This window comes from Staurois parvus, unplaced genomic scaffold (assembly GCF_062004578.1).
Source record: "Staurois parvus isolate SC_StPar_1 unplaced genomic scaffold, SC_StPar_1.0 ptg000226l, whole genome shotgun sequence".
NCBI classification, from domain to species: Eukaryota; Metazoa; Chordata; class Amphibia; order Anura; family Ranidae; genus Staurois; species Staurois parvus.
Window position 1 is genome coordinate 3,876,588 of NW_028318022.1, and position 21,642 is coordinate 3,898,229.

At 38.6% G+C, this 21,642-nt stretch overlaps 1 protein-coding gene across 1 annotated transcript in view; it reads left to right on the top strand.

Moving 5' to 3' along the window:
* CSMD1 (CUB and Sushi multiple domains 1) overlaps positions 1-21,642 on the top strand; it is a 2,075,474-nt gene that overhangs the window by 1,479,169 nt on the left and 574,663 nt on the right. The window contains exons 19-21 of the mRNA XM_089679519.1: positions 480-596; positions 5,219-5,434; positions 7,776-7,964. Coding sequence (XP_089535645.1) covers positions 480-596; positions 5,219-5,434; positions 7,776-7,964 — 522 coding nt within the window. The remainder of the gene's footprint in view (positions 1-479; positions 597-5,218; positions 5,435-7,775; positions 7,965-21,642) is intronic.

Below are 21,642 nucleotides of genomic sequence, written 5' to 3' on the forward strand. Positions count from 1 at the left end.
ATCAATGATAAAAAAATGTTTTATTGTTATCACATACAGTCTTTTTTTGAACTATTGAAAATTTGTAGTGTGACAGGCATACGTCTTCCATTTTTTTAAAAAGAGAAGGATGAGTTAACTGACCCTGAACCATTGCACAGCATCAGCTGAGTTGCACAGAGGAATGTTGTGGGTTTTAGGAAGGCTTTAGAATGTCTGACCATCCAGAAAGCTTGCATTCATAAGAATATGTGAACATCTTAAAAAGTAGGATTTTATATATGATTAAAAAAAGGATATATCACACATCAGTATTATTTTGAATATTTGTATGCTTTGAATTATTTGCAAGTATTTGATGAGTAGCATTTACTTGTTAAAGTAATGGAAAATATCCGACTCTGATTTACTGTAAATAACATCCCTTTCATGTGTTTCAAAACTGTTCTTTATGTTTTAGAACATAATAATATTACTTTGATTCCCTTTTTTATATGCAGCTTTATGTGGAGGATATATTCATGGTAAGAGTGGAACAATACTTTCTCCAGGTTTTCCTGATTTTTACCCCAACTCTTTAAATTGTACGTGGACAATAGAAGTATCTCATGGAAAAGGTATTGATATCTGTTTTTACTATTTAAAAATATTTTGGGATTGTTATTGTGTTTTAAATATAAATTGTCACATACTTCCATTGATTCAGTTTTACAATAATATTTTTGATTAAAAAGGTGTAATTAAAATCTGCACTATTGTGCCTAAAATCAGTTACTAGCAGCAGTGTGAATACCTTAAATATGTAAATACTAAGAAACAGTGCTTATTGCCAATATTATGCTGGGTGGAGTTGAGTACTTACTCTGAACGATTTAGTTACACTTTGGGATTATTATACACTATAATTGATTATTGATGTTTATATTTAGTTATATATTTTTACAGGTTGCACTTTATATATTTGTATAAGATACATGATATTTGTCCTTAATTTTCTAATATAATTATTATGTTAAGCACTATTTGAAGAATTATTATCACAAGCAAAGAAGTTATAGTATTATCAGGAAATGAATCCCATGTATTGTGTTGACTGCATTGCATTCAAATTGCAATGTATTGGAGTAGCAAGATTGTGAAGCAAAGCAGCAAGCTTAATAAATGTGAATTCAAGGATACAGATGGGTTGGTTCGTAGTTAGTTATTCCAAAATTCTAAAAGACTGACAGATGGCTGGTAATATGGTTTAATACTGTTAATGAAAGATACTGTTATGTGAGTGCCACCTTACAGCATGTCTTATACATGAAAATGTTTTGTCCTTCTAACAGGCTAATGCAGCCTTCCAGTTAGACCCCTCACCCTTTCACTTAAACAAGACCAGAATTATACTTGTTCCTGAATAAATCCGTGGAAAAGTTCTTATGTCAGTCCAGACACAGGATACAGTATATATGAAAGCCAACAAATACATTCTTAATTCTTATTCTGCATAGATTATATCACATACATAAGCCAGTATGCTTAAAGATCAACAAGGACTCGTAATCCAGTAACCCTGTAAAGGTCCTCCAAATCTTCTGCAAACACCTTGCAGAACCATGCTCTGAGAAGGGAACATTTCATGATGCTCAAGCTACTGACCTTTTTTCCAACCTTACTCTTCCAACTCTTTCTAATTCTCAACATGCTACCCTGGAAAAACCTATATCAAAATTGGAGGTCCTCAATACCATCCTGTCCTTAAAATCTAATAAATGCCCTGTTGGCTTCACTGCCAATTATTGCAAAAGGTTCACTTGCCTTCTATCACCACTTCTAGTTAATGCTTATAATTCCCTCTTAAATGGACATTCTTTTTGATCATATTCATTGACAGCTATCATCTATATGTTACTCATTTGACAAAACTTCCTGAAACAATTATAGACCCATCTCCCTTCTTAATTTGGACATCAAAATCATGGCACAAATCTTGTTTACATGATTAAACCCAATCATTGGCTCTTTGATCCATAAAGATTAGGTAGGTATTAGCCCCTTGCAACAAGCTGGAGACAATGTCCGTAGAGCAGTCTTACTGGCACATGCAGCTTGTTTGCTGTATGTGCTAGCATGGGTCAAGATTAAACCAGATCTGTCCAAAACCATCCTTATTTTTCCCCAAAAAATCAAGGTTGGCCTTGGGTTATCAAACTTTGTCAAGTATTACCAAGAGGCACATTTAGCCCAACTTCCTAAATACCAGGCTGTGAAAGATGTCCCACTTTGGATCACAATGGAGTCCTTGGACTGTGACCCCTTGTCGGTTGTTACGACCAGAGGACCATCAATCACTCCAGACCCAGTCACCTGACATTACTTAACTATCTGGGGTAGTCTTAAATCTCAATATGCCCTGCAGTCTCCTTATAATCCTCTTTCTTCCTTCCTTCATAACCCGAGCTTTTAACCTGATTGGACCTCCCCTGCTTCATTTTGTATTTGGTCCTCAGCTATTCTTTTCCAGGCCTACAAATTCACAACTCCAAAAGCTTTTATACCTTTCCTGACCCTTTGTGAAACTCATGGTAATCCTAGTTCAGAATGTTTCAGATATCTTCATGATTAAACACTTCTCTCCCATTTGGCACACTGACCCTCTCTGATATGACTAGTTTGGAATGCATTTATAAATGTGGCCCTCACATCCAATGCCTGATCTGCACTCTTTGCATCCAGTTGTTAGCCTCACCATTTCATACCTTCCTTCCTAACCTGGTAAAATAGGAACGAGATTTGGGTCTGCAATTGGAAACAGTAGGAACAACATCTGGTGTGCAACAAAGTCTTCATCCCAAAATATAGTAAGAAAACAAACCATTACAGGGTGTGTAAGTACAAACAACTGTGGAAACAATGGATGAACCATTATATACCCACTGACTTTCATGAAACGCTACTGTCCCCTTGGCATATGTATCGGCAAAGAGTTACCCCTCGAGTCCCCTTGTTTACATCTCCCCCTGGGGTCCCTTTCCTCTTCTCTACCCTTTCCTAACACTTCCCTTTTCTACTTTCTGACACTATTTCTCTTTTTGCTTCTTTGCACCATATACCTCACATGTTCCCCTATTTTAGGGTACTTGCCTTCTTGGTTATTACTTTCAGCAGGGTTTGTTATGCATCCCATTAAGATACCGATAGACCCTCAGTGTACGTGGTGCTCCCTCTTGTCGCCTCACTTTTTCTGCAATCATCCTTCTAATGTTTTGCACATGTTCTTCAGTTCAAGTGGCCTCAACTATGTGCCTATGCTATTTGTATACTATATCACTCTAACATACATTTCTTTGACTTGTTGAGGCACTAGTGGTTCACCAAGTTGAACTTAATAAGTAGAAGGACCTATTGTACTTCTGACTACCTTTGCAAATGTCTGTTGATCTCCTTTAGGTTGCATCCCTACTGACATAATGCTACTTTATGAACCCTTCTGTTTGGATTGTTTCAGGTTTGAAAGTCTGAATTATACCTGTTACCTTGTTACCTTTCAATAAAATTATCTGAACAGCAAAAGAAAACATTTCGTTCACTTCTGAACTCTATACTGGTTGTCATTATCTGTAAGATTTAGCTATCACCAAGGGTGGACAAATATTTGTTTTGTTTCAGCTACCTACAAAGTAAATACGAAGGGAGCAATGGGAGAAAAATTAGCACATGTATAGACATCTTTATTTAGATGAGTATTCAAAGGATAAATGTACATATAAGTTACAATAATTACTTTACTATGTGGCAATCTTTATCAGTTTAGTTCAGCTATCCTGTATGATATATGTGAAAGTCATCAAAAACAAGTTCTCTGCATGGATTAGCAAAGAGCAAACAAATTTAACTGGGTCTTAGGCATACTCCATTTTAAACAACTGCCCTCAGAATTTCCAGATGATTTCATGATTCGCTGAAAAGGATCCCATGAAGGGTTTTGGAGGATGCCACAGGTATGTAAATGTACCTCCAGGTACCATTTTGTAGCTGCAGCTGTCAGTCACTGCATTATGCTATTTTCAAGGCTAGGCTGGATTACATAAACATAAAAAGCAATATCATGGCGCCTATAAAATCAAATATAAATGTGTAATATGATTTACCAAGTAATAATGAATACTGTCATTTTCAGGCAGTAATAGCAACTGCCCCTATAAAGTGGATAAACACTCAATATAACAAACTATGAATAGATAGGTACTTGCTCAATAAAATAAATATCATATACTTACAAAGTGCTCTCCCAACACCAGTGGGAGTGTATCAGTGTATATCCTGTACCAATTAACTATTCACATGGTGTTGGGAAATCACTTTGTAAGTATATAATATTTATTGTATTGAGCAAGTGCCTATCTATTCATGGTTTGTTGAATTACATGAACTCTTATTTTAGTATTGTGGTCAGAAATCAACCAAGTATGCGTAGAAATATAAAAATTATTATATTTGTTTCAAATATTTTTTAATCAAAGGTACTGCCTAAATAAAAACAATATGCCTGAAATACATACATGATGTCTAAACACATACAAGATACCTGTTTACTAATAGAACCTCCTGTGTTTGCTTCTCTGAAACTTTTGAAGTGTTTTTTTAATAAGGGTGATTTCCCTGACTTTAGAATCTTGCCCTTCCAACTGCAATTCTCCATTGCAAAAGGAGTGCACTAATTGGCCATTGAATCATTATCATTGGATTGGAGGAGGAGGTAGTCAACAGGGCTTTCCCTATCAGTAAAGTTAGTTTTAGAGGGGCGCACATAGGATATTAACAAATATAATTGAAGATATTATGTAGTGTCAGAATAAATGTAATGTGTGTCTTTTGCAAAACTAAAGAGTGAAATTAAACAAAAATGTTACTGTGTAGAGTATAGTAGATGATTTTGTTTTTATATACTGGTCTCTGAATGTCAATGCAGAAAAAAATCTTGATAAAACTCAAGTGCACATATACTAGACTTTCTACTTATATGAAATAGAAAAAAAGCTCTTGGGGTCATTTCTAGAACATTAGAAGTACCCGATCTTTTTCTTTTTAACTTATAATTTTTTTTACCTGGGTGTCCTTTCCTTTTGCTATACTATATTGCTATAACAGGCAATACAGTAATTCAATTACAATAGAAATAAAGAGAATCACCTTTTACTCTGTCAGCTTTCTTCTGATTTGAAGTTTTGATTTGATTTTTCTATTTTTGCAGGTGTACAGCTGGTATTTCACACCTTTCACCTTGAAAGCTCCCATGACTATCTGTTAATAACAGAAGATGGCAGTTTTACTCATCCCGTTGCCAGACTGACAGGTTCAGTTCTACCACCCACTATAAAAGCTGGACTTTTTGGGAATTTTACAGCTCAACTTAGATTTATATCAGATTTTTCAATCTCGTATGAAGGATTTAACATCACTTTTTCAGGTAAAAAAATTCTTATCAAACAGAAACCTGTTTAAAAGTACATTTTTACTGATTCCCAAGACATTTTGACCTGTCATAAATACAATGTATGAAAGAAAGCTTTGTTCTGGGAAAAAAGGTTATATGACTTTTAATACCATTATCTTATACAAAAATGTAATTCTTATTACTTTCTACCCTGAAATTCTCGCAATACTTTATTGAATGAATATCCTTATAGTAGTGAACAGGTCTCCTGAGACCCTTGATTTGATTTTTTCTACAAATGTTACATGTTACATAAGACTGTCCAAAGCTGCTGACATGTAACAAGACTTTTACAACCTGTAAATATGCTACAGCAGATTTTATGACATGGGGGTCAACTCACTAAAGGTTAATGCATGAGTTAAGTCAGTTACATGGTCACAGGATTCCCCACTGACAGCTGAATGTAAAAAAAATAAAATTGCCAACAATTAAAAAATAACAAAAAAATGGTGTGGGGTCCCCCACTCCATCCATACCAAGCCCTTCAGGACTGGTATGGGTTTTGATGGGAACCCCCATGCCAAAATGTTTAAAAAAATGGTGTAGGGTCCCCCCAAAAATCCATACCAGACCCATATCCGAGCATGCAGCCAGACAGGTCAGAAAAAGAGGAGATGAGCGAGTGCTCCCCTCCTGAACCATACCAGACCATATGCCCTCAACATGGGGGTGCTTTGGGGCGGCAAGGGAGGCCCCCCAAAAAATCCATACCAGATCCGTATCCGAGAATGCAGCCTGACAGGTCAGAAAAAGGGGGCATGAGCCAGCGCTCCCCTCCTGAACCATACCAGGCCATATGCGCTCAACATGGGGGTGCTTTGGGGTGGTGAGGCTCTCTTCCCCACAACCCTGGCTGGTGGCTGCGGGAGTCTACAGGTGCAGGGCTTATTGGAATCTGGAAGCCCTCTTTAGCAAGGGGGTCCCCAGAACACGGCCCCCTATGTGAATGACTATGGGGTACATGGTACCGCTACCCATTCACAAAAAAAGTGTGGTGTAAAAAAAGACAGGAGACAGTCTTTGACAAGTCCTTTATTAAAAGAAGAAAAATAAAAGAATGTCTCCCAAAGTAGATCCAATGTCAATCACAATGCCTGCTGCCACTGCTGCCCTGAACAATGATTTTAAAAAATCCTCCACTCTCGACGCTGGCTCCCACTATCTAACAGCTCTGCTGGCCTGAGTTAGTCCTTAAATATCTAAGGGGTGGGGCCACCTGGTGACATAACCTGTGTGACCCCACAACTTTGTGACATCATCAACCGAGGCATGGTGGGTAGATGATGCCCATATTGGGGGCATGTGGCCTAGTATGGTTCAGGAGGGTGGGGGCGCTCACTCATCCCCCTCCATTCCTGACCTGCCGGGCTGCATGCTCAGATAAGGGCTTGGTATGGATGGAGGGGGGACCCCACGCTGTTTTTTCAAATTACTTTTTGATTGCAGGCAATTTGTTTTTTTTTTTTTTACATTCAGCTGACAGCTGAAACATTAACGCATAATTTTCGCTACTAAAATACCGCATGCCTTGATAAAATAACTCATGCAGTATTTTGGTAGCATTTTTTTAGTGAATGCAAACTTTAAAAAAAAAACGCTGTGCGGTGTCTTACCGCATACTTGGATACAGTAAGATACCACTTAGTGAATCGTGCCCATGATACTTGTAAAACACCAGAATAATTTGATTTTGATTAGCTGTTAGCAAAAAAACATCTAGAATATTGAAAGAATGCAACACAGTATAAATAGATTCAGTGTTCTTGAGAGTTCTACTTACAGTTTACAGGTATCTTAGGGCTGGTGTTTTGGGGACCCACAATGCACTCCTCTGCTTTTTATTATTCATCTTATTTCTTCTATTTCTTAATTTTTTTTTTTTACCTTTTCTTAATATAGTTCTAATAAGGACGGCACAAGGGTATAGAAGCTCTTTTGATACTTAATGCACATTTAATGTGTATTGATTACTTTCCAAGTGCAAGTAAAACTGTAAACAAAATCAATAATAAAACGTGTACAATGTTTTTATTAATTACATGGATTCAGATCTATATTTTCAATTAAAGTTTATATATAAATTATTCAAATACTCTTATTACACTAATCATTATTGCAAGAAATGGATTAACATGTATTTACTTATTTATGTCTTATTTAAGTATTCATGTTAAATATAGTTAACAGTTTGTTTGTTTTTTTTGTTTTTAGAATCTTACTTTTTTAGCTTATTGCAAATTATGTTTTTAAGAATACTTGCATTGTATATTGTGCTTTTAAATATGTAATGGAATTGTTTTGGACTGTACAGAATATGATCTGGAACCTTGTGATGATCCAGGAGTTCCTGCTTTCAGTAGAAGAATTGGATTTCATTTTGGTGTTGGAGACTCTCTTACATTTTCTTGTTTTCCTGGATATCGTTTGGAGGGCTCTAATAAGCTCACGTGTTTGGGAGGTGGCAGAAAAGTGTGGAGTACACCTCTTCCAAGGTGTGTGGGTAGGTGGTCAAATGCTTTCATTTCATTCATCAAATCTTTAGCATCAAAGGTTATTGTTGTTACTGATCATATTCCTATTAGGATGTTTTTCTGTTTTTTTAAAACATTTGAGTGCTCAATACACAGTTGTAGAAAAATGATCATCATGTGTGAATCGTTTAAATACATGTGATATACAGTATAAAGCAATTCTAAGGTCAAACGTTTGTTTATTTATTCCTACCTTAATGCAATTTATATGTTAAAGTTAAAAAATTTCCACTAGCTACTCCTTTCCCCCCTCCTTCCCTAAACACTTAGCTGAGTCCTGTATCTATCTAGTGCTGTGCCCTTCTGCAGTTTTGCAGGCCTATGGATGCATACAGCCTATTTCAGGAGCTAGCCTGCATGTGTGCCCCCATAGCAAACAGCTTTTTCAGGGGGCACACACAGAAAGGGAGTAGAAAGTGCTGAAGGAAACCACAGAAAAGGGGTCATTCTGTGCAACACCATTGCAAAGATCAGGTACGTATAAGCCTTTTTTATTTTAATTAAAAAAAGTTTGACTTTACAACCACTTTAATAAACCATTCTCCCCCCCCCCCCCCACAGTCAGAACATGCTGTACATATTTACTTTTATTTAATAACTTAAACACAAGTACAGAATTGATTTTAATTTACCAGAATGATCATTCTGCAAGTTAGTGCAACATATCTTTTTGTATGTGGCTTTGACACACAGGGGGTTATTTACTAAAAGTTTAGTGTCAACTCTGCATAGAAACCAATCAGCTTCCAGGTTTTATTATCTAAGCTTATTTGAACAAACTGAAGTTAAAAGCTGATGGGCTACCATGCACATATTCTGAGGGCACCAGGTTTAGTAAATCTTCCCTATAAAGTCTGTATGCACAGAAGAAAGCAAGCTCTCCATTGGGTTTTATGAATTCATAATAAAAGCAAGCTCGGCTAAACAAAACAGAGCAGAAAATCTCACTGTGCTATATACAATTTTTTTCTATTTTTATTTTCCATTTTTGCTTATACAGTATCCAATGTATCTGATTTGTTCACCAAACTTATTTTTTTTTTTTGCATGGTGGGGGGGCCCACTTAAACCCATATCAGATCTGAATATTGGTGGGGACCCTATGTAATTTGTTCAACATGTACAGTTTATCAAAAAGCGAAAAGAAAATAGCTAAGTACAGAAATAAATCAGTTAATTCATGTTTTCCTGCAAGCTTTCTTTATTTTGTAAATAATGCAATGAGGACCCCTCAAAATACATACCTTCTCCTCATCCTCCTTCTTGAGGGTCTGGTACATGTGTTGGGGACATTCCAATTGCACTTTTTACCAAATAACTAGTAAACTAGCAGGGAAATGTGAACTAACAACACTTTAAACTTTTTTTTCCTTGGCAACTGTCACTTTTTTATGTACATGGTAGATATGAGCCACTTCACAGGCAGGTTTTTTGGGGGACCCAAATACATTTTATAAGAAATAGTGCTTCTTTAATGTTGCATTTTCAGCATGATTAAATTCACTGCTCCCTGCAAAACTGTTTTTTTTTAGGGGGGGGGGGTGGCATTGGTACATGTTCCCTGGGGCTAATCCTTTGCTTTAAAAAAAAAAAGCCTAAAAATTTAGAAAATTGGTTTGCAAGGTGTAGCTCCCATGGACTTCAATAGGGTTCAGATTCAGCATCCAAACTTCTGATATGTTTGGCTGAACCTCCCCAAACTGAACCTGGATGTGTGAAGCTAATCCCTATTACTATGAGTGATTCAGCAATTTGGGAGTTCAGGCTTTCAGACAAATGGCCAAACTGTTGGTCAATTGCCCCCCGTTTGGCAGGATCTGAAAATCACATATAGAAGCAGTGTTTCTACTGTTTCTAAATATGACAGCATCCCTCTGTCAATGGTTGCTAAGGAAGCAGTGGGTCCCTGCACCTGCTGTGTCTCTAGGAAAGGCTGACATCACTGGAAATCCCCAACCATGTGTCTAAAGAGGCAGTGACATTGACTAAATATGGCAATGGTCATATAAATGATGTCACCACATTCCTACCCCTTTTCTCACATAGCTGATGACAGTTCTGTGAGCTGTCATTTGGCTGGAGTACCATCAATATCAGTTTTGTGTGCCAGGTAATCTGTTTTTTTTTTTTTAGTGAGTTTGATTGTGGCAGGCATTGTGATTGACGATGGATTTACAAGGATGGACTTTTTGGGGGGATTTTCCTGTTTTTTAAATGAAGGACTTGTTTGGGTCTCTTTTTTTGTAGGTTACAGCTTTTTTGTGTGAATGAGTAAGGGGGGATGTGGGGGGATATATAAATGTCCCCTTTTCATTAAAGGAATATTCCATTAAGACCCCCACCCTCAGACCCCCACAACCCTGGCTAGAAACCCTTGTCCTCATCAGTATGGGAACAAGGTTCTTTGCCAGAGGGATTCACCCTGGCAAGTCATCACCCATGTTGTAGGCATGTGGCCTGGCATAGGTCAAGGGGGGCACATGGGCACCCCCCCTTTTCTGGCCAGCCAGGCCAATTGCTGGTTTAAGGGTATGGTATTGATTTTTAGGGGGACCTCATGCTTTTTTTTTTGTGTGGAATACCCCTTACAATGTATAAAAGAATCAACAACATGTACACTAACAAAACAAATAACACAGTTTAAATTTCCAGCAAAGAAACTTTATTGTCAGCTTCCTAAAAAAAAACAGCACACAGACCAACGGTCCCTCAAAATCCATATAAGACTCTTAGTATTATGGAGCATCACAATTACCAGTATGGAATTTTTTCACTGTTTAAGGGCAAGGCTAGTTAAAAGATATGCATTAGAAGCTACTCATATATAAAGACACTAGATTCTATATTCAACAGCCTTGTACTGTTTAGTAAATAGCTACTATTCTCACAGCTCAAGGTCAGTCATTAAAATCCTAATGCTCTCAAGAGAATTTCAAATTCTGTTCTTGTTCAAGGACTATTCTAAAACATTATATTTGCCTCAGCAATTTGAAAACCGTTACTGTCAAAGAGGGTTATCCAATACATTACATTATGCTACATTATGAGTAGCAATGCTAATGAATACCCATTATCACTAAAATGATTAATTTATGTTTAAACATAGCAGAAAATAGTTACAGTATTTTCATTCTACTTTGCAGAAAATGTAATCATCACTTAAAAAAGAATTAGCTGTTTCTCTGCAAGCTTTCAACCCAAATATTTGTAAACATAGGATTTGTTTTTAAATTCAGTATACATGGGGCGCATGCATGGCAGCTAATGATTGCAGATGCATGTTAGACCCACTCAGCTTCACTGCCACTCCTCCTGGCTACTCCACAGCAAACACAGTCTTAGACCAACAGTGGAGCACAGACACTGGACTCAGCTGCACCCAGAGATTCATATGGGAAAAATTGGGTGCCAGAAACCACTCTCTACGCCCGCCACTGAGCCGCGGCCTAGCCGCATGGAGAAATACATCATGTGCTCTGCATACCTACTCTCAAGTGATCCGGCAATTCCAGCATCACTGACCGCATGGCTGAGGTAATCCGTTCATCAGCATCCATAGCACACTCCTCTCCTCCCTACCTCAAAGAAAGTATTAGATGTTAAACTGCACACTTTATTACAAAATATCTCCCACACCATTCCCAGCTAAAGTGGGGAAGATAGCTCAGGAGCTGAGGGGAAAAATGCACTAGTGGAGGAATGCACAGATCATCTAGAATCCAGATTTGATGATTTACTCCAATATGTCCAAGTGCTTGAGATAGATAATCATACTTTGAAACAACAGGTCTCTCAGCTCTAGTCTCAGAAGGAAGACCTAGAAAATAGGAAGAGGAGGCAAAACCTACGTATCCGGGGAATGCCAGAGCCAGTAAGGGATGCTCAGCTACAGGACTATTTCATGGGTCTTTTTCATGGACAGAGCCCACCACACCCTGGCTTCTAAACAGCCAGAGCAGGAGCTGGGCCTAGAGACATCATCATCAGGTTTCACTATTATGACAATAAAGAGACTTTCCTTAACTCTACATGCAACAAAACTACAATTAATTACAGAGGAGAGAAAATACAGATATATATAGTGATATTTCCCCAATTACACTTGCAACAAGGCATTCACTTCGCAAAATGATCCTTCACTTGCAAAAAGACAGTATTATCTATTGCTGGGGATTCCCATTTAGACTTATGGTGACCAAAGATGGTATTTAACACAACATTAAAGATCTTCAAGAAGGAGAAGCTTTCCTAAGGAACCTGAGCTTACCTCCTCTACCAGAAGAAGCCTTGGCGGTCCCCATCCCATGGCCCAGGTCTACAACCACTCCAAACAAGATCTGGACACCGGCCAAATCCAAGATGAAGATCCAGATCCCGATCCCACAGTGCAACTCCTACGTCTTGGTTGTCAGCAGGAACCTGATTGAACTTCTCGCATCTATAGCCTGGCTAGGTGGTTTTCCTATGGCATTAATGTCTTTAAAACCTCATCTTTTATATCCTTTACAGGATACCAACTTTTTCCCATATGGATAACCTTTGGAAATAATATGGTTGTCATACTCCAAAAATAGTATTGAATTTGAAGAAATGGCAGGAGGTGTCTGTCATCTTTTTGACCTCCCTATGCTTTCCCAACTAATCTGTGGTATCTTCCATAGATTCCTGAGTTTGCTCAGGCTTTCAGATTTATTCTGTGTTTTGTTTTTAGTTTACTGGACACAAAGACCTTTCCTAGGCCCACATTGTAAAAATGGAGCGAAACCCAACTATATATACAAACATGTCTTGTGTCTATGTTTACCTTGTTTTTTTACACTGTCACAGTATGATAGCTACCTTTCTCAGGCCAATAGAATTTTTATATGGTTGTCTCCCATATTACAATGGCTTTACAAATATATTCTTGTAATGTTAAATGGCTAACTTCTTTTAGGAAGAGGTGGTTGACTATGAGAGAATTCTGACAATCTTAGGCGGATGTGATTCTAATTCAGGAAAAACACTTCCAGAAGGGGAGCTCTTTTAAATTCACCCTAAACATCTCCTCACAGTTTATACAGCATCTGACACAACGGGTAAGGGTGGGGCTGCTATCTTGACCAAACACAACTGCACCCTGCAAGTTCAAACCTTTATACTAGACACCAAAGGATGGTATATACTCCTTAACTGCAGATACAATGACATCCCTTTAACAATATTACATTTATATGCTCCAAATTCAGGCCAAATTGGCTTTCTTCAAGACTCCATATCCCCATTATTAACATCAGTCTACCCTCTCACAGTAGTTGTGTCAGCGTCCTGTCCCGAGTTTCCAAGTGGTCAGTCCACCCCTGCTCACCCCCTTTAACATCCATAACATAACTCTCATAAAGCAAAAGACATTACAATAAAAGCATAACAATAAAGCTGCAGTGTAAAGGATAGTGTGGGTGCATTAGCCTGGCACACAGTAAAGCATTAGGAAGGGAGGGGGGATGTCAGTCAATATAAATTGACGCAGTCTCTAGGGCAGGTGAGAGGTGAGACATAAACCAAGTTTAAAAGCCAAGCTACCTGAAAAATAAGTAACAGAAAAAAAAACTTTTCCTTTGTATTTTTTCAATATGGTATATATTGCTTTAAACCACAACATAACATTGAGCCTATTTTCACTAATTTGGGAAAGAACTAGGTAGCAAACCATCCAGAGGAGGCTTCTCTCTGTGGAAAGTAGGCTGTCTGAGAAACAGGATCTCTTCCATAGTGAAATTAGGGCCAGTGTGATAACAGTTAAATTATTTACAAAGAATTCCAGTTTAGGTGTTGCTTATATTATAAAACAAAGGTAGAGACATCCAATTAGAATAGGCAATACTTCTTGCAGGTGGTAAAGGAAAAGAGTGAGTCCAAGTGCCATAAAGATTTGCAGGTCAGCGAGGCCACAAGTACTAAGTGACTGTCAAAAGCTCTTAGCTTCAGATGGAGACTTGAAGGTAAGTTTGCCATTTGGTAATTGTAGATATAAAATAAAATAAACATAGGAATGTGCTAATAATAAATAAAAAAAAAAACAACCAATTAAAGTGTCCATAAATTAATTTGTGAAAATCCAAACACCATAAACATATCCAAAAATCGTCATGTGAAAAAATATAACACCGTGATCAATTCACCACCGAATAAATTGGATGAACTCACCAGAGCTATATGCTGCTCAAATTCCTGAGGAAGTTGTGGTGACGAAACGCGTAGGGCGGGGCCAGTCGGATGCTGACGTCCTTACGTTTTTTTCCTGTGATTGTCGGAGATGATCCGCGGTGAGTGGAGGTTTTCACTGCTTATGCGATTGATGCTGGTGTCGGTCTAGACACCTTGTTTGTGAGTCACGATCTTTAAAATAAATGTGTATTGTTTTAAGACATGCTGCACTATTATGTTTTTTTCTTTGTCCCTAAATATGGTCCCAATGCTTATGGAGATATGGTGATTATTCATTCATGAAAGAGTGGCTGCAGAGCATTCCTCCTGAATATCTGGAATCTGCCTATACTACAGAGGGGTGTTTTCTATTATCTGAATATTACCACTGCAGAATACTACATCAAAGAGTCTGGAATTTGCTACATTCATCGCTCCCAGAGCAATAGCGCTTATGCTGGTCTATAATTTGAGCAGCATACAGCTCTGGTGAGTTCATCCAATTTATTCGGTGGTGGATTGATCGCGGTGTTATGTTTTTTCACATGACGATTTTTGGATATGTTTATGGTGTTTGGACTTTCACAAATGAATTTATGGACACTTTAATTGATTGTTTTTTTTTTTTGTTTATTATTAGCGCATTCCTATGTTTTATTTGATGCCAAAAATCTTTTTGGAGTTGGAGTTGCTGCTATACATAATTGAGGGTGTGGCGCTTTTCTATAATTATTCTGTAGATATAAAATAGTTGGATATGCAAGGATGAATGTAATACATCTTTGAAACACAGTTGAGCAGACTTGTTGGAAATCTTTGCATCTGCATGTCACTTCTATGTAGTAATCTGCAAAGGGCAGAATCTTGTGATTATCCATTTTGAATGCACTTTTCAATAGCATTGCAGTGTAGCTAGAATATCTGCATATTTGAGGTATATTACAATCACAGACCAGAGCAATCTTCTAATTTATGATTGAGTGCCCAAGTGGTGGACTCTTTCTGCTATGTAGGGAGTTTGGAGCCCTAATTCTTTAGTTATAGAAGTGGCAAATAATTCTAGCAGTGAGCTCACCTTGTAGGATTCTGGGGAACAGATTATGCTTAAGTTGTTCCTCCTGGACCAGATCTCCAAATCCTTGACTTTCTTCAGCAGGGTTTCTTAGATCTTTGAGTGTCTCTATAATGGTGTTAGCCTGTGGGAGATTATTTTTCTGGGGTTGAATCTTAGAGTTCTGCCTCAGATAGGTACTTTGCTCACTCTCTGTCTCCCTCCTCAATTCACTGATGCCAGCTTCTACTGCTCTTTCCACCCCTGTGGTGATCATAAGGGACAGTAGAGATGCCACTGCTTATGCGATCCTTTCATGAGAGTTTTTCCCTGTTGTGTTCAGAGGAGAAGGGGATAGGAACCAGCTCTAATACACCTTGAGTCTGCACCATCAGCCATCTTGGGATTGAGAGCTGTGTTAGTGTCTCATAGCTGTCTCAGCACAGACTATGAGCAGGTTTGAGTCTTACCCAGGAACAGCTCCATATATCCGTTCCCTGTATGAAGCATCAGGTGATCTGGTTTCAAGAGGTTCCTACCCAGCAGGTTTTCTTTCATTCTCAGTGGGAGCTGCTGTGTTCCAGTACCCTTCAATGTGGCACTAGATCAGGAAGTTGAATCATTTTTTTAACATGTAAAATAAAACCAGCTGAGTGAGCAAAGGGTGAAGCAAAGATAAATATACATTGTCTCTTAAAATTCTATGTAACCCATGTAGCACTTAATTAATGCAGTCACTCACTAAGGAACAACCATTCTATTATATAAATCTGTGACCTATGATAAATGCAAGGTCTGATGAATTGGACTCCACTGACTAGTGAGGGCACAGGATGTAGAAAGGTTTGTCAATACCCAATCCATGCTGTAGAAATAGGAAGAAATAGCCTGATCACCGCACACCTTTCCCGGCTCGAGTATGCTCCACGCCATGCAGGCAATTGGATCCTGGAGAAATAATTACTGGGATGACCTGTTCTCTTCCTATCTCTGAATCTCCAGTGCTATGATTGTTAAAACTGTGGGCTCCAGGCTAAGCTGCTGTAAAAAGTTGCATTAGGACTCACTCCCTCCTTTACCATTAAGAAAGGTTATTTCATTGTTCACACTGCCTGTTATAGAATAACTGAATGGGGGGTGGGATTCTAATGTGTCACAGGATTCCCTTCCTCATTCTGACAGTTTGTTTTAATCCATTGAATACCCTGATGTTTATAAATGTTTCTTGATGAATAAGGTGTTCAAAAGTATGATTACATAATTGTTTTCGAGAATCGTGGTATAAATATTTTCTTGGTATTAACCACCTCCCGTCCGGCGGTTGTATATAAATGGCCGGACAGTGGCAGCGCAGGTTTGGGTGGCCATTTATAAACGGCCTCCCCGCCCCCTGCTTGTGTGCGCTTCCTGGTAGTGCGCAGCACCGCGATCAGTGATCACATGCAGAGTAGTAAGCAAGATGTCACTTCTGACATTGCTTACTACGTGTGAAATCTGTGAATGATCACAGAGGTCACATGGTACAAGACTATTCCATGTGACAATCTGTGACCAATCACAGCTCACACAGTAGTTCTCAATGGCTGCAGGAATGCAGACAGAGAGAAGGAGATTTGATTGCATTTACATCCTATATGGGTGTAAAAGCAATCAGTGTGAAAAAAAAAAAATCTTCATCACCTCGCAGATGGGCAGAGCTTTGATATTGAGACACTGGCACATTAAATGATAAGTGCATGTTCAAGTGATTTTATCCACCCCCCCACCCTACTATGCTAGTCTAGCCACACCACCGAAGATACATAACTACCTTGCAATCCTGCTCATGACCTTTGTTTGTTGCATGTGACCCAAAGTAGGCAGTGCTTAAGAGACTATAGATTTCTACTGTATGGTGTGGCTGACACACTGTGGATTTCCAACTGAATGTAAACAAAGAATGGAGTTCTCAAGCATGACTGCAAAGTAAGAAAGTATGCATCTAGGGAGGTAGAGGGGGGGACTTGGCTAGCATATTGGAAAGGGTATGAGAGATAAGCGAATTTAGTTTGAAATGTCCTCTGATTTTTTTTTTCATGCTAGGGAAACCAGTTCTTATATGCCAGCTAAATATATAACTTAGAGGATACTATCAGCTGTCATTCTAACTGTTCTGTTTTCCTTTATGTCGGCTAGCAGTTAGATTAATGTCACATCAATCTGTTTCTTTAAGGTATATATACTGTAAGATGCATAGCATAATTATTCAGTTTGAATAGATGTCAGCAGATACTTTGTAAAGCTACAAAGATAAAAAAGGATATATCTATTCTACTTGTGCCTATGACTGCAGTTCAAATAAAATTGGTCTCTTAACCTTACTTTAATAAAACTAAGACCATTATTGAGTTTTAATTTACACTAGTTAATTTAATTGTGAGGCAGGGAAGAAATAATGCAGTTAACACATGCAAGTAAATAATTCCCTGATGATTTTTGCTTATTGCTCAAACGTAGAAAACACAGCAGTCTGATAAATCTGCATTCAGCATTTAAAGGGAATCATGTTAACTTTCTCTACAAGTTACTTTGCAATTCCCTATCCCATAAGGCTTCAATCTTGATGGATGTCCCAAAGGAAAAATTGAGTTGTGTGCTTACAACTGGAGATGAGCACAGTGCACCTGGCAACAAGAATCAAGTGAACTGATCAGAAAAACAAACAGCTATGCAGATTTTAATCATTGCCTTTATTTCTGCTAACAATTCTTGAACTTTTATGTCTGTAATGGGACCACTGAGTTCTCCAAGAAAGCACTGGTAAGCAGAGATTATGATGCTGAAAAACACAATTAAATGAGGAGGCTTCTATTTATATACTTATTCCAAAAAATGCACAAACTAATATATTTTTTTTAAAATAAATTTTGAATGTCTAGTATCAGGATAATGTGGCAGCTGCTATGTTTTTATGGAAAACTAGCGCAGATTTGCATTTTTCAGAATATTCTAATTATATAACACTGGGTTGTATATGTTTAATTCTTATTGTATAGATAGATAAGGTAGCTAATATATACACAATATTGCCAAAAGTATTGGGGCACCCCTCCAAATCATGAGATACAGGTGTTTCAATCACCTCCATGGCCACAGGTGTATAAAATCAAGCACCTACGTACGCAGACTGTTTCTACAAACATTTTTGAAAGAATGGGTAGCTCTCAGGAGCTCAGTGAATTCAAGTGAAAGGTTGCCACCTGTGCAATAAGTACATCCGTAAAATTTTCTTGCTACTAAATATTCCACAGTCAACTGTTGGTAGTATTTTAAAAAAACTGGAAGCAACTGGGAACAACAGAAATTCAGCCACAAAGTGGTAGGCCATGTAAAATGATAGAGTGGGGTTAGCGGATGCTGAAGCGCACAGAGCTCTGCAGTCAGTTGGTGACTTCTGCGCAAATAGCTAAAGACCAACAAATTTTGTGTTGCCTTCAGATTAGCACAACAACAGTGCGTAGAGAGCTTCATGGAATGGGTTTTCATGGCCTGCCAGCTGCATCCAAGCCTTATATCACCAAGTGCAATGCAAAGCGTCAGATGCAGTGGTGTAAAGCATGCTACCACTGGATTCTATAGCAGTGGAGACATATTCTCTGGAGTGATGAATCAAGCTTCTCTGTCTGGCAATCCGATGGATGAGTCTGGGTTTGGCGCTTGCCAGGAGAACAGCACTTGCCTGACTACATTATGGCAAGTGGCAGGTTTGGTGGCAGAGGGATTATGGCGTGGAGTCGTTTTTCAGGGGTTTGGCTTGGCCCCTTAGTTCCAGTGAAGGGAAGTCTTAAGGCGTCAGCATACCAAGACATTCAGGACAATTTAATGCTCCCAAGTTTGTGGGAAAAGTTTGGGGAAGGCCCCTTCCTATTCCAACATGACTGTGCACCAGTGCACAAAGCAAGGTCCATAAAGATATAGATGAGCGAGTTTGTGGTGGAGGAACTTGCCTGGCCTGCACAGAGTCCTGACCTCAATCTGACAGAACACCTTTGGGATGAATTAGAGCAGAGACTGCGAGCCAGGCCTTCTTGTCCGACATTAGTGCCTGACCTCACAAATGCGGTTCTGGAAGAATGGTCAAACAATCCCATAGACACACTCCTACACCTTGTGGACAGCCTTCCCAGAAGAGTTGAAGCTGTTATAGCTGCAAAGGGTTGGCCAACTCAATATTGAACCCTATGGACTAAGACTGGGATGTCATTAACGTTCATGTGCGTGTAAAGGCAGGCATCCCAATACTTATGGCAATATAGTGTATTTATAGGTAGCCTTTAAGCTGAACACAGACTAAGGCTTAACAATATGGACTGTATGGTCATATTGATTGTTACAGACTGCATTTTTAATCTACTTAAATTTAAAGAAAAAATTCCATCTCATCTTACCTCTACAACCATATTTCATTTCTATGTTTGTATTGGATCCTATATGAATCCACATGCTAAACTTTGTGTACAATAAATTTAAAACAATCATATCACACCTATTGGCTGGCCTAGAGTCATCTTCATGCATATTGATTTCAGCTAAAATACGTGACTAACATCTATCTTATATCTTAAGCCTGCTCATTTATAATAAGTACATTTTCAAATTATTGGTTAAACCCAGTCATGACTGGTTCTCAATAAAGGAGAACTGCAGGAAGAATAATCTGTACAGACTGCTGGTGGCATGTGAATTGTGTTTCCACTTAAATATTAATGTGAATAATATGATACCATCAGGTGATGTTTTGTCCCTGTGCATAATTTGTACAGAATTACTGTAGTTCCTGCAATTGAAGTCTAAGGGACTGAAATCAATCAGCTATCAATATCACTGCACTAACATAAGGGTTTTCAGAGTTAAGTTAAATGTGCCTTTTCCAAAATACTTTTACCGAGGTATAAAATCAGATAATAGAAATAATCAACATTCTGGGAATATTCCAGTGAACACAAAATATGGTATATAGCAATAATATGAATTAGATCTACTGTTATGAAAATGTAAACATATATTACATGGGGCTCATGCGCTGCTGGCTCTGGTGATGGATGCTCACTAACAGAGCTCCTCAGCTATCCCAGCCGAACACCGACTAGCGCCGCAACAAGGAGATCAAACGATCACCGAAGGGAAGCTCTCCTCCCTTGGAATCACCTGACACAATGCCCAGATGCTTCAAGTCTCCCTGTCAGCCACGGAAGCTGACAGACTTTTACCCAGCACACAATCCCTGCAGCCAAGAGCCCAGCAAAATCAAGGCCCAGAATAGAGGATCCCACACGTTTAGAACCCCACATGCCTGCCATCCCTCATGAAGCTCACTCACAGCTGCAGTCAGCCATTGAAGCATTTCCTGCATCTGACCAGCCAGTATCTGAGCTGACAATGAAAAACATGCTATTGTCATTAAGACAAACTCTACACTGTGAGCGGTCATAGCTCATATATCTAACCCTGTACAAGAACATACAAAACGACTGAATAATATTGAAAAAAAATGGGCTACCTGCATACGGCTCACATTATGGTAGATGCACATATTGAGCATGACTACAACATAAAAAATGGGCGACCTGCATACGGCTCACAATATGGTAGATGCGCATACTGAGCATGACTACAACATAAAAAATGGGCGACCTGCATACGGCTCACAATATGGTAGATGCACATATTGAGCATGACTACAACATAAAAAATGGGCGACCTGCATACGGTTCACAATATGGTAGATGCACATATTGAGCATGACTACAACATAAAAGATGGGCGACCTGCATACGGCTCACAATATGGTAGATGCACATACTGAGCATGACTACAACATAAAAAATGTACGACCTGCATACGGCTCACAATATGGTAGATGCACATATTGAGCATGACTACAACATAAAAGATGGGCGACCTGCATACGGCTCACAATATGGTAGATGCACATACTGAGCATGACTACAACATATAAAATGGGCGACCTGCATATGGCTCACAATATGGTAGATGCACATATTGAGCAGAACTACAACAATTAAAACTTAAAATAGCGGATCTGGAAGACCGCTCAAGAAAGAATAGTATAAAATTCCGGGGCATTCCAGAATCAGTTGCCCCTGAGACCCTGATGTCTTATCTCCAACAACTAATGAAACACCTCATACCATCGCTAATGGATGTATTTGTGTGAAAAAAAGATAAAAATTTCATATGGGTTCAATTTTGCTTGACCGTGCAATTGTCATTCAAAGTGCGACAGCACTGACAGGTGAAAATTGGCATGGGCAGGGTGGGGGTATAAGTGCCCAGTAGGCAAGTGGTTAATATAGGATATTCTACATGGTATTGGATGTTCCAACCATTCATAGCACTGCTATACTCTT